The sequence below is a fragment of the Phaenicophaeus curvirostris genome, chromosome 1, assembly GCF_032191515.1.
Source record: "Phaenicophaeus curvirostris isolate KB17595 chromosome 1, BPBGC_Pcur_1.0, whole genome shotgun sequence".
Taxonomy (NCBI): Eukaryota; Metazoa; Chordata; class Aves; order Cuculiformes; family Cuculidae; genus Phaenicophaeus; species Phaenicophaeus curvirostris.
In genome coordinates this window covers 25,893,942-25,906,986 of record NC_091392.1, presented here as the reverse complement: position 1 = coordinate 25,906,986, position 13,045 = coordinate 25,893,942, and the positions used below count along the sequence as shown (strand labels likewise).

Genomic DNA, 13,045 nt, shown 5'->3' with positions numbered 1-13,045 from the left:
TGTGGATTTGGATTTCCTGTTGCACTCACCTGAGTGTGGATGTACCCATCCTGTGGTGCGTAAGGATTTTTAAGAGGATATGGTCTTGATGTTGATAAGTTGTGGTTATGCAAGTGCAGCAACAGGAAAATGTATTCAATTACAGATTTTGAGAGTTCCTGGATGAAAGTAGAAAAAACAGATCAGGTGTTTTTCACTTTATGTGTTTGCTGCATTTTTTAATATTAGTAAGAGTTCGTATGATGAGGTCACCACTAGAAAGCAAATTCTAAGGGGAAGGGCATATATTACAGCTCCATGGAGCTCAGAAAATGACAGCTGACTTCACTTGTAAGATCTCCTCTACAAGAAAAGGAAAAAGTGCCATAAGAAGATAACATCCCAAGCAGAACCTCAGCTGTATAAATCACTGGCTTACCGATACTTATAACATGAGGCATGCTGACTCTGAACTAACAGCACAAGCTAAAAACTGCTGGTCACAAATATTAAAGATTAAGTAAATAAAATAATTATAATTAGCAATGCTGAAAGATGCTAAAAGGTATATTTAACATTCAGGAGAAGAGCTGAATATAGAAAGTGTTAGCACCACTAAAGTTCTTTCTTGTCAGCTGCATTCATTACTGGCATTAGGCAGGTATCTAAGACTGTTGCAGTGGTAGTAAATTGTGCCACTGTGTTTGCATAGAGGCAATAACCAGTCACTCAAACTATCCATCTGTTGATAAAATACTCTCAAGCTTTGATTTAGACTATCAAAGAGAATACACTAGATAAGAAACATCAGATTAGCTGGTGGAGAAACGTGTCCAGCTGTGTGTGAAGATCCCTTACTGTGCTTTGTCATCCACAAGGACGTAAGCCCAAACAGTCCAGCAAAAAAGCCCTAGAAATTTTATAGGCAGTCAGTGAGGGCAAAGGTCTGCTAGAGGGTTAACTGAGCTGAGGGGAAGTGTTCCTATAACTCAGCAACATGTATCAGCCTGGTCATTCTCTGTCTTCTGGTGCTTGCATGGTCCATGGTGATAACTGCAGATAAGCTGTTATTATTATGTACAGAGCAAAGAGGGTGGTAATTAGGCTGCTTGTGTAGATGGGTGGAGAAAAGCTCCAAATGGTGGAAAAGAAGCGGCCAGATAAAAACTAGCAAGCATCTGTAAGCATCACATTCAGGAAGTTCCTCCAAGAAACCACCCTTGAGAGGTCTAATGCAGGTTGTATGGGAGGATATGGTGTCCTTTGTCACAGGACAGCAGGGAGGCTCTGTGACAGTACAAGTGGGAGCTAGATTCCTCAGTGACTGCTCACCTGCTAGTGATGTCTTTCTGAGGCTTCAGCTGGAATGTCAGGATAGCACAAGGAGGTGGCAGTGGGATAAAGAATTTCTCATGTGTAATAAATAAGACGTCTTATCTATCCTCCTTTATGATTCTATGATTCTCTTTAATATTGTTTACATATGCTATAGAGGGACTGCTGGGTGTTGCCCCAGCTCACAGGGATTCTCCAGCTACAATGACCAAAAGATTAAGTTGCCTGCTAGGGGTAAAGGACTGCTGGTCTGTCATGGCAGAGAGGGCGTTTAGAGGCCTTGACATGGGGAGTTATCTTCATAAATATAAATATTTTCACAACTCACTGTGGTAGGATACACCTCCATACCAGAGAAGGTGGTGTTGCTGTGGGTATCGTGTGTCACAGCCTGCAGTGACCTCTCTGGATGCAGAGACATTTGCTTGGTCAGCCTGGGCATTGCGTGTATGCTGATGACTTAGAGCCTCTGTAGGTCTTGGCTCTATGTCAGAGAGGAGGGAAGCTGTAGATTTAACACCAGTGCCCTGTACTGTGGGAGTTCAGTGAACTACATGTCTGTCATTTAGTTAGGTTATGTCTTGTTTATGTGTTTACAGTGACATTCAGTTAATTCATCCCTAAAGTAAAGTATAGATAAATGCACAGAATTATGAAAAACAAACAAACAAACAAAAAGCAGAAGAAAAGGCTCATGTTGGAACTTGCCATCCTCAAGAATATTCCCTTCCGCACAGAGGCTTCCCTGTGGGAACAAAGCGATGTGATTCTCTGGAATGTCAGCGTAGCCACTGTGACTGTAGAGCGAGGCACTGCGGGCGGCAGCTGCTGCCTGCAGTCTGCAGTGAATATGCGGCGTCTGCATTTTCAGTTGTTCTCCTTTATTTCACTGATTAGTATGTATTCCCAATCTGGTTTGGTTTATATTAGGAAGAAAGAGATGGGTTTATGTCACTGAACTATCTCACTATGGATAAAGGAGTTTAAAAAATCTCTCCGTTTTTACCTGCGTATGTAGGGCTTGAGGCTTTTTGGGGGAGGTTGGTTGTTTGGGTTTTTTTTGACTTTGACAGCCATTGAGAGTTAGCACTGCAAGTGCCTTGTTTTACCAGGATTATAAACAGTTGAGCAAAGTTGAAGCAATTTTTTCTTACTGAAGGAAGAGCCTGAAGCTGTCTCCCGTATAGTGGAGATGCTGATGTGAAACTGTAGCCTTACTGCTTCTCTCCAGAAACTGGGAATTCAGTACCATGGCAGTTAGTAACTCTTGTTACCATATGGAAGGAGCCCAAGAGTTTAAATGCCTCTGGAGACTGATGTACTTTCTCATTTCCAGAAGCATTGCAGACATACTGACAGAAGAGATGGAGGTGTATCGCGGGCGGCATGGGCAAAGCCTGCATTGCAGCTGACTCATGTGCTGCCTTATGTACAGGTAAGGGAGGACTATGCTGCCAAGTTTTCTTCCACAAACTGGAATTTCATCTCTGAAAATCAACTGCTGGAGGCTACTGATTGCTTTGTTGTTTCTTTTTTTAGTAGACAAAAATCTGGCTGTTAGCTTTGTCATTAGTTCAGAAGTTCAGTCCAGAAATGCCTTTCAATGGGAAAGATGTGCAACTATTAACTCCTAAACCTAAATCATAGTCATTGGGCCACACTTCTGCTTTCTAGCATGAAAACTCACAGAACTGGTCTGATTAAGTAATTTTTATGAAGAAAATGAGGATAGCAAGTCAAATAATAGCAAAAGTTATTAAAAGTGGATATAGTCAGAATGAAATAGAATCAAAACAAACTTGTGATCGGCAGTCTGAAACACTGAACTAAAAAATAATTGGTGAATGAGATAAATCATGATATGAAAAGAAATATTTTAGAATATTTTCTATGATCACCTTGTTTCCAACATTTCATTTGCTTTCATCCTTTATAAGAAGAATGGAGCGCCGGCTATGAGCAAAAGTAGAGGTAGCTTCCCTTTTTCTTTGTAAAGTTGCTTTTTCCAGAGCCTCATACATAAGCCCAAGGCAAACATGGCCTTTATGGACTCAAGTTTTATCTGATTGCCTTTGTGTAAGTGCTTTCACACCAGTGACTGCAGGATGCTAATGTCCAAAAAGAAGCAAACAACAGCAGTTGACTTATGGTGGAAGTCACTGTAATAAACTGAGTTTTGGCCATTTGCAGCTGGTCACCTTTTCTTTGGGAATGTTGGGTCAAGATGGTTTCCAGTGATGAAAGTTTTGTCCTAAATAGGTGTTGCAAACCTTTGTGCCGGCCTCTTAAGAGCTTAGGCTGATGGATGAGATCAGTCTTTTCTGTGATTACTGTTCTCAGAAGTAGCGCATGAACTCTTACAAGGTTTGTCTGTATGTGTCTTTACTTAGGTTTAAATGAAAGTGTAATTTTTTTTAACAAGGTTAATTAAGTTGGTATAAAGATCCTACACAGATTCTCAATTAGGACTATTTTGAGGTAACAGGGTTTACAATGAATTGAAATAAACTTCCTTAGCTGAAATAAGAATGCCCATGAACTTAGTTGTGTCAAATTGTGGGTGCAAGCAGGTCAATGTACCTTAAATATTCATGTAAAAATGTCAACATGGTTTATTGTTTCTGGTTTTAATGTCTTTCATAATACTTCTTGTAGTTTTCAGAAGCTAGAAATAGCTGCTTGTTTGCTGTGCTCTCAGATTTCTTAACAAGCATGGATGACCTTTGATAAAGTGTTTGAAGTTCACATCTGCTGAAGGGGAACTGCAGTTTCTAAGCATAAAAAATGAATAACTTTGTGCTCTTTGATTTTGCTGCTGTGCATTTGGCCCTTTAGTGGTGATTCTGCAAAGCTAATGATACATATTTGGAGGATGCCAGGAAAATGGATACTAGATAATCGCCCTATCCGTAGTTATGACCATGCTTCCCTGAGATGCCTGTTTGTAGGAAGGTCAAGAGACATTTCTATCGAGCCTCAGTGGCAGAGCATCAACAGTTCTGAGAGCATAAGGTGAGAAGGGCCTTCTTAAATTTATGAGGACGTTACCTGTAATAGCTCAGCACTTAAGCCATTGTCCAAGGTGGTATAAAAGTTAGTCTTTACAGCCAACGGCCTACTGTTTATGTTCAGTTCTTGATCTAAATCTTAAATTGAGCTGGTTTTAAAACTTTTGAGATTCTGACAAAACCAGGAATTGAGCACAAAATATATATTGCAAGCTGTTACAAAAGCAAGTATAGGCTAGATGCGCGATCTGTGGAGACTGAAATAAGCTCAAGAGTAAGAACAGTTGGCAATTTAAAGAGCAGTTGGAAACCTGAAGGAGGAGGTCACATCATCTTCATTCTTGAGCAATAAGAAAATTAAGGAGGTGTGATAAGCTAGAAGAAAGAAGGAAGTCAGCAACATGGAAGATCCTGGAATAGTAAATTCTTGAATTGTGGGGGATTTGGAATATGTGAGAGCTGAAATCTCATACACTAAATAGGCAGCCAGGGTATGTATGAGTAAGGGAGAGGGAAGGATGAGAGAAGCAGTAGGAGAGGCGGTGGTGGAATGCCTAATCCTGCCCACATGACCTTCATGAAGATCTACAGCCATTCCTATAAAGAAATCAAGAGCCATCCTTAAGACGTAAAATGGAAATGGTGGAAAATGATGGAAATGCTATTGGAGTTATTCTAGTAAATAAGGCCATTTTAGAAATTAAAATCAAGACATCAGTCTGCCTTTACTCCAATATCTAGATGAAAAGGTAGATAGTAAGTAATTTGCCATACTAAATGTTGTCACGCAGTCTTTGACTGCTGTATGAACAAGAGTTTATTGTGCGCATGGAGCCAGTCCCTCTGCTCCTGCCTAGGGTGGGAAAATAGGGCAGCATCTCTAGGACCGGAGTGGCAAAGCTGCAACAATCAAGGTGATTCAGGGTTGAGGGGGTTGACACAAACCCTACTTTATTTCCAAACCTTTTTACAGTTTGGAGTGGAGGCGGGCTCTTTTTTCCTTCCTTCACTTTCCAGTGGCTGCTTTTGTGATTTTCTCTAGGTCTGTCAATCCCAAATGCACCCTCTTTTACTGAAAGCACCAATTAAGTAGCCAAGCATTTGCTCTTCCTCCCATATGGTTCCCTCTTCAATATGGGAAGCAATCTGTGCTGTAGCAAAATGGGCATGAGCCCAAGCTGTAATCTTGTACACAGATCAGTGCAGCCTGCTGTTTGAAACAGAATTAATAGTGGGATGTGAGTTAACAGTGTAGTTAGCAGGAAAGAGCAGAACCCAGTCTGGGTTTAATTGGGGAGAGGAGAAACTGCCTGGTGCTGTTTTGTTTGAGCCTGGCTTGCTCCTAATCCTGCTGGCCTTTCAGCCTTAATGGTAGCAATAAGCTTGAGTACCAGCTGTGCCTTCCCATGGGCTGCTGTGTTATTTTCAGCTCCTGTGAAAATGAGGCATTTCCATGTAATTTGCATCTTTTTTCTCCTTCTCTTTCTCTAATGAACAAGTGAGTAGAGCAAATGCATTTATGCCCTCCACGGTGATGCCTCCCCTCCTTTCAGTGCATCTACTGTAAGATTCCTTTCAATCCATGGCTTGCTTTAGACCTAGCATCTTGTAGTTTAGAGAAAATAACTGAAAGTCTCTGCTGGTTGATGAGGTCTCCTGCAGCCTCCAGCTGCTCCATAGGCACTTTTGTTCAGAACTCTGTCTGAGCATAGGCCTATTCACCCATTCAGCATCACCAGTATGGCCCCACGGAGATTTTCCTTTACTCTGAAAAATCTCCTATTTTCTGAATATATTTTTGGAACTTACTGGAAGAGCTATCTCGACTTTCCTCCCTGTTTTTCAAAACTCTAAAGACGGCAGTGGAGAAAATCACTGGACGTGCCACCATTTCATGTGCTGTATGATCACTTCCAACAATCAATATTTCAGGTTCTTCCTGGAAGCTTAGCCTTTACAGTCCTCAGCTCTAAAAAGCACAGTGCTCTCCTTTCTGTCACAGCCTGTACAGCACGACAGATAGGTTGCCGGAGCATAAAAAGGTGCACTGAATAATTTCAGTAAATCTGAAAAAGGCTATTTCACAGTCTGTGATGGATGGAACAGCTTTAGAGAGCTTGGGCTGCTAGAGAGGGGGCCTAGTTGGGTCTCTGGCATGAACAAGTCAAAGTGTCCGAACTATAGGTAGCCAAAAGATATATATGCATTTTCAATTAACAGACAGGCACTGAGTATTTTGAAAGCAGATATAAATCTCTTCTGAAGCTAAAAGACATATTCTTTTTTGATAGAATCCCTGAAAGGGTAAGAAAGATAAGATGAAAACAAGCATGTCCTCCTGGAGAAGGGAAGCAAACAGACATCTAGAGAAAATATTTACTGTTCCCTGTGACGTGGCATTCAGTTATTTGGCTTGGAGTTGTCGCTCATATTTTTATCTTGAACCTGTTGCTTTTTCATTTGTTGCTAGTGACTGACTCCCACTACTGCATGCGGTTTACTGATTAGGCTCAATGTGATACACAGAGCACCACAGACACAAGAGTTACACATTTTGTCCACCATAAACAAATCTGGCTGGTCTTCTGGCTCCAGCCCTTGCTATGGCCAGTCTGTGATTTGTATAGTTTCAGTACATGATTTTTGCTCAGAAACTGCGTGGATTATTTTATTAAGCACTTAGCATTGAGAGGAAAAATTTCATCAACTCTTATTAGGTAGTTAAGGTTTCAGCTCAATGAGACTTTCTGGTCTCGGAGTAGACCAATAAAGGTCATCTCCAACAGGTAAGGAAAAGAATTTGGCTCTTCAGGTACAGCTTCACTGCTGGAAGAACTTTCACCCCAGTACATCTCTGCATAACACAATGTTTTTTCCAATTCCAGTCACTAATTCCATCTGCTTTGAGGAAGACTTAAAAGCTGTTAAGCAGCAAGTGCCTGGGGTGAGTGGAAAGTAGCTGCTGTGTTTGCAGAGCTGCACTTGCTTGAAGCAATGACAGAATTTTATGTTGTATTTATACACCTATTTTTGTATTCTCTGGTTGTCTATGTGGCAGTTACTGGATGAAAGAATAAAATGTATGTATCTTTGTGTAATAAACAAGCTACGTGTTACTTTTTCATGTTGCATCCTCTGTGTGACACACACAGTGCTTCAGGGAGATGGCTGGCTGTCAGTTGTGGGTTTGGGGGTTTCTGTTATCAACTTTAGTGGTGGGATATAAAGAGAGGAACTGAGTCAAGACTGTGAAATGTAGTAAATTTGGAACTGAAAACAGCAACTTTAAATGCAGTAATTTCTTAAGCAAAGGCATTTTGGTCATAATACAATCAAATCATAATTGCTGAATTCTACTTTGATTCTTAGTATAATTTGACATTGAAGGAAAGCAGTGATTTTGTCATTGATTTGATCCTATTATTTGAAGTAAAACAGCAAATTACAAAAAGAAACAGTTTCAGAATTGGCTGTTTGTTTTAAATAATTACTTTTGAAACATTCCTTTTAATTCCTTAATATTACAGCTGGGCATTAATGTGAATTCAGTCTAGGGTAAGGGTTAACCCCTAGATTTAGCCTTGAAATAATGACACGGGTGTCGATGGCCCAGGTTGGGGTCATTTTGCTCCACTGATCTACATGACCCACAGATTTGGTTTGTTGCTCTGTTGCCCATTTCCAGCAGCAGAAGGCTCTGGGGTAGGGACCTGACTCTATGGAGTCTTGAAGTATTATCCTTTAGCATCTGCTGTTGTTCGTCCTAACTACATCTTTCTTCAGGCTTGAGCACTGTGTTTATACAATGATACTCTTGGGTGAGGGTCTTCAATATCTGCTTGTATAGAGAAGACACACTACATCTTTAGTCCTTGTGAGTGATGGAAGATGCGCTCCCAAATGTACACACTGTATATGTTTGTATTTTTATATAGGTGTTTTTTAGTAGCAATACTAACCCATTTTATTGGTGGGTGATGCAGCTGAAGAATGCAAGACATGAAGAGGTAATTTGGGGCTCAGATAGCTGCTTAAGTGAGGCATCTAGAGCTATTTCAGATGCCCTAAGACATATTTCACCTGGCCTCCAGCTGTTGGTGCCAGGGGTATTCTGTCTCTGCCTTATGTATCAGCTAACCTGTGCATCTCCAACAGCTTTGGATACCAGTGCTTAGACAACCAAATCAAACTCTTTGCGTTGTCAGGGGCTATTGTTCATGTAAGCCTTCAGAGATCTGGTCATGTCAAGTAATGTGGGGATCACAGATCCCTGAGGAACTGCAAGGTTTTCAGGTTTGTTTTGTTTTGTTTTGAGCAGTAGAGAGTAAAAGTCACAATGATGATGATAAACTTGGACTCTGGCAAGGCGCGTGTGTCAACTGTTGCTGTGATTAACACTGGCTGCTCAGCAGCACGGGCTCGGGGCTTGGGGAACATGCTGTACTAGAATTATCTGGCTTAGAAATGCCCTCCACTTGCCATTTGCAAGCAGGGACAGACAGAAGACAAACATTTCTTCCCCTAAATATGGGACTTGTTATAGCTTAGTTGCTTGGCAATCCACTTGACTGTAAAATAAGCAGACTGTTAAGCAATGCTACTGGTTTCCTTCCTTCTATGGTTTGCAGGATATTCTGTGATCTTTGTACCGTTACAGCCTTTGCAACTGTCTGTTTAATTGCAGCGGGAGATATGCACTGCCACCACAGGTCTGTCTTTAGGGGAGAGAAAGTCCCTGCATTTTCAAGTGTTCCTCCTGTTGGTTTTTTTCTACATGACACTGCATTTCTATTCCTGCCAATTCCCTTTCTCCTTTTAAGCTTATTGGCAACATCTGTTGCTATCTTTAATTACACTCGGCACTGGGAGAAGGGGAGACACTGATCACAGCAACTGCCTGTAGGTATTCAAAGTCATGATTAATATACTGACATTTCTAGATTCCTCCATCATTTATTTTCACCTGATCCAAAACAAATTATTCTCTTTCAACTCTGAATGGACTAAACCATAACTCTACTTTCTTCCTTGATGGGGAAAAACAGAAGCAGCTGTTGTCAGGAAAAAACATCAGCTTCTATATTGGATTATAAATATATACTATATATTTATATATTCAATTATATTTTATTTATTTATGTAGCTATCCTGTGACTGAAGTAGTGTCAGCCACATGTAAAACTTACAGCTCCCTGAAACATGCAAGTGTATTTTTGATCCCAATTCCATAGATGTACTTCCTGTGATCAAAATAATAATAGTAATTGTTAGTAATTATTAATAGATATTGCTATGAATAATAGTAATGAATGCAAATAAAAGATTTCAGGTTTTGAGCAAGGTTTGTCTCAGGGCCATTCAAAGAAAGCTGCTTTGAAAGTCTGGGTTTATATTCGTAGGAATCACTTAAGGTTCTGGTGTACTTTATCTTGATGTGCTGTTTTCCTACTGTTTAACATAGTAAGTGATAAGCGCATGATAATTTAACCAATAGCTATAAGGAAAAGGAATAGAATAGAAAGGACAATTTCTTTATGTGGCTACCTACAAGATAAAGAATGACAGTCTTATTCGGTTCCAATTCACAGTATATTCTGGTATATTTGACATTTAGAGTTGAAAACTTGATTTAATCTTACTTTTTTTTCATATCATGTCATTTGAGTTTCCTAGCCAATGCGCCCTGAAATGTAATTACAGTCACCACAGGAAGTACTAAATGAAAGAGCATTCAAATATGGGAATTAGTAGAACCGTGGTTAGCTGATGACTGCAATACACTTGGTAAGCAAGGCATGCAGATTTGAGTGGGACAACATCTTGTATCTCTCTCATAGTAGTGGGGAAAACCTCCAATTCATCCTTCTTTGGTACTCAGCCTGCTGATGAGTACGCACCAAAGTCCAGGCCATCTGTAGGCTAGTGTTCTGGTCCAGCGGTGTGGGGGAGCAGGCTGCTGTGGTTGCACTTTGGGACAGAAAGCTGAAGATCTTGAATGTATAGATCAGGGAGGGTTCGCGCAAAGCACCTTTTCAGGTCTTATGCCAGCTCTGTGAAACCAGCAGTAAGATAGGCACCAAATAACTCAATTAAATACAGAATCCGTAGAATTCATACACTCGCATAGATTGTATAATGTGTATTGAATGCATTAAATTTGCATACAGAATTAGTATCATTTCTACTTGCTTCAGTGTTTTGCTCTTTAATACCAGAAATAGATTTACTGTCAGAAAAGAGGGAAAATACAGGCATACTCACTGTCTACACATATAAAATGCACAGAGGGAGTCCTACATTAAACAGAATTATAGATATCACTTTTCAAAGAAACCTGACTTTAATGAAATCTGTCAGATGCCAATTGTACAAACATGCTTTGATGCCTTTTAAATGATAGATCATTATTTTTCCAGAGGGGAAAAGCACATTCAGAACACAAATTTTAATTATGCCTGAGAAGAGTGAAATTTTTTAAAATTTCAAATAAATATGGATGTGACATTTTATCTGAGTTCTTTTATGGTTTCGGATACAGGCTTCATTAGATTCAGCTGCTACTTTCAGCCTGCAACAGTATATTTAGCTCCAAAAAGCTGAAGATAGGAATTTAATTTAAAGGTTGAGGGACAAACTGAGTCAGCATGGGGTTTTGTCATTGAATAAAAGAAGCTAAGGTTTTCCTATGACAAATATGTCTATAATGTACATTGGAGAGAGCTTCAAGTGAGCTACTGGAGTAATACTGAAGCAATATTGTTCTTCAACACTGTATTCCAGCTAATTAGTCTGTCAAACTGTTTAACAGGATTTTACTGCTGTCTGGATGAAAATGAGCATCTTCACATGGCATTGTTCTGTGGCACCACACGGGCTTTCTCTGTCACTAAGTAGTCATTTGGGGTGCTTTGTAACACGCCTTGCTGTAGTGTATAGAAGTTCTCTCCATCTTTCACAGTGTTAGGCTTGTTCAGATCCATGCTAAATTTATTTCTACTCGTAAATGTTCTACCATGAACAACACCCACACACCCACCCCCTCTTCTCTTCTAAACCATCTCTCAGTGGTATTTTTTTAAATCCTGTTTTATTGGGTGTGTTACCTAAGACCTTCCAAAGCATCATATTGAAGATATGCTCTGTTACTCAGATTAGAAGTGTTTAAACTGCTGTATTTTAAACCTGTAAAATTATAATGTATTTTCAAAAATCTTGATCTGTTTGTTTCCTCCTGTCCCTCTAAGAAACATATTCTCATCAAAACATGCTGACAATTTGCTTATTTAACTAGTTGTTTTTCATATAATTTGCATGAGTTTATATTGCCACACAGTTATAAATAGAATAAGGATTTGAAAATATTGGACAACCCTGTATTTTATTGTTCCTCTGATGGAAAAAAATTCTGCTTCTATCAGTACACTCAGTGAGGAGTCAGACCTCTCAAATTCTAACAATTGTTTTAACCTAACATTTCATACTTTTGGTTGCTGTTACTGCACATGCTTGCAGTTCACCCCAAATAATATAATTCTCAGTAGTATATGGACAGAGCCATATCTGGGGACAGACTTTTTAATAGGATCTGTAGTGATAGGACAATGGGTGATGGTTTTACATAAGAGAGGGTAGATCTAGACTAGATATAAGGAAGAAATTTTTTATGATGAGAATGATGAAACACTAACAGGTTGTCCAGAGAGGTGGTAGAAGACCCATCCCTGGAAACATTCAAGGCCAGGCTGGACGGCTCTGTGAGCAACCTGATCTGGATGTAGATGTCCCTACTCATTCCAGGGGTTGGACAGGATAACCTTTATAATGATCCCATCCAACCCAGAGCACTCCATGACTCTATGATTATTCTTAACTAAAAGAGGCATAACCTTCAAATATGTTCAGTTAGGGCCAAGAAAGTCTCCAATTTATTTCATCTGTTTATCTCAGAGGCCCTCTACAAAATGTGTGGCAAACCAGGCCATTTTTTAATAGGAGGAAGTTTCCATAAAGGAAAATAAGCCTTTACCAAAACCAGAAGTTCTGATCAGCCTGGAGAAGCATTCTTGCGTTTCTCAAGCATCTTTTCTGAAAAAAGGTGTGAGAGTGTTTGTGCTCTAGTCAACCAGGCTGTTCTCAATGAATATGAAAGAAGACAAGAAATTAAGCTCTGAAGGTGGAAAACAGCCTGGGGAAATAAAAAATACTTCTCCAATCTGTTTGTAGTGCTAACATACCGCATAGAGATTGGCAGGAAGATTCTAGCTTGCAGTAAAGAGAAGATTGGAGGAAAATACTGGGAGATAAACCTATTAGATGTGGTTACAGTGCTACGGTTGCATATCTTGGTAAAACAGATTGGCTTTCTAAGCCTTTTTTGCAAAGGCATCTTATTATATTGTTTTCCAGCATGTCCTACATGAAACAACAGTTAAATACATAAAAACACACCTCAGGCTTTCTTCGCTATGAATAAAGGCATCTCTCTCCTGTGTGCCCATTAAAGATTACATATCAGAGAACCACTTTTCCTAGTTTCTTTGGTCACATAAAACATGTCTACGTGATCTGAAAAGTCTGTCTGCAAACTTTTGCTGAAGACAGCTGTTTGAGTGTCTGCCAAGGACTCTGACTGATACCCTGTCTAGGGTGGAGAGGGGATTTTCCATGGGACCTTCCTGACAAAGCAGAGCCTCTGGGCTGCCCTGTGAGCCTTGAGACAATCT

General features: G+C 39.9%; 1 protein-coding gene across 7 annotated transcripts in view; it reads left to right on the top strand.

The window, feature by feature from the left end:
• ST7 (suppression of tumorigenicity 7) overlaps window positions 1-13,045 on the top strand; it is a 147,300-nt gene that overhangs the window by 45,944 nt on the left and 88,311 nt on the right. Inside the window, exon 1 of one of the 7 annotated variants that reach the window (XM_069850880.1) lies at window positions 2,686-2,749. The exons of 5 other annotated variants lie outside the window; for them this stretch is intronic. In XM_069850880.1, the coding sequence (XP_069706981.1) occupies window positions 2,701-2,749 (49 nt within the window). In that variant the 5' untranslated portion in view covers window positions 2,686-2,700. Of the gene's footprint in view, window positions 1-2,685; window positions 2,750-6,977; window positions 7,109-13,045 lie in introns of those variants that run through there. One more of the 7 variants, XM_069850890.1, reaches the window with a different exon arrangement.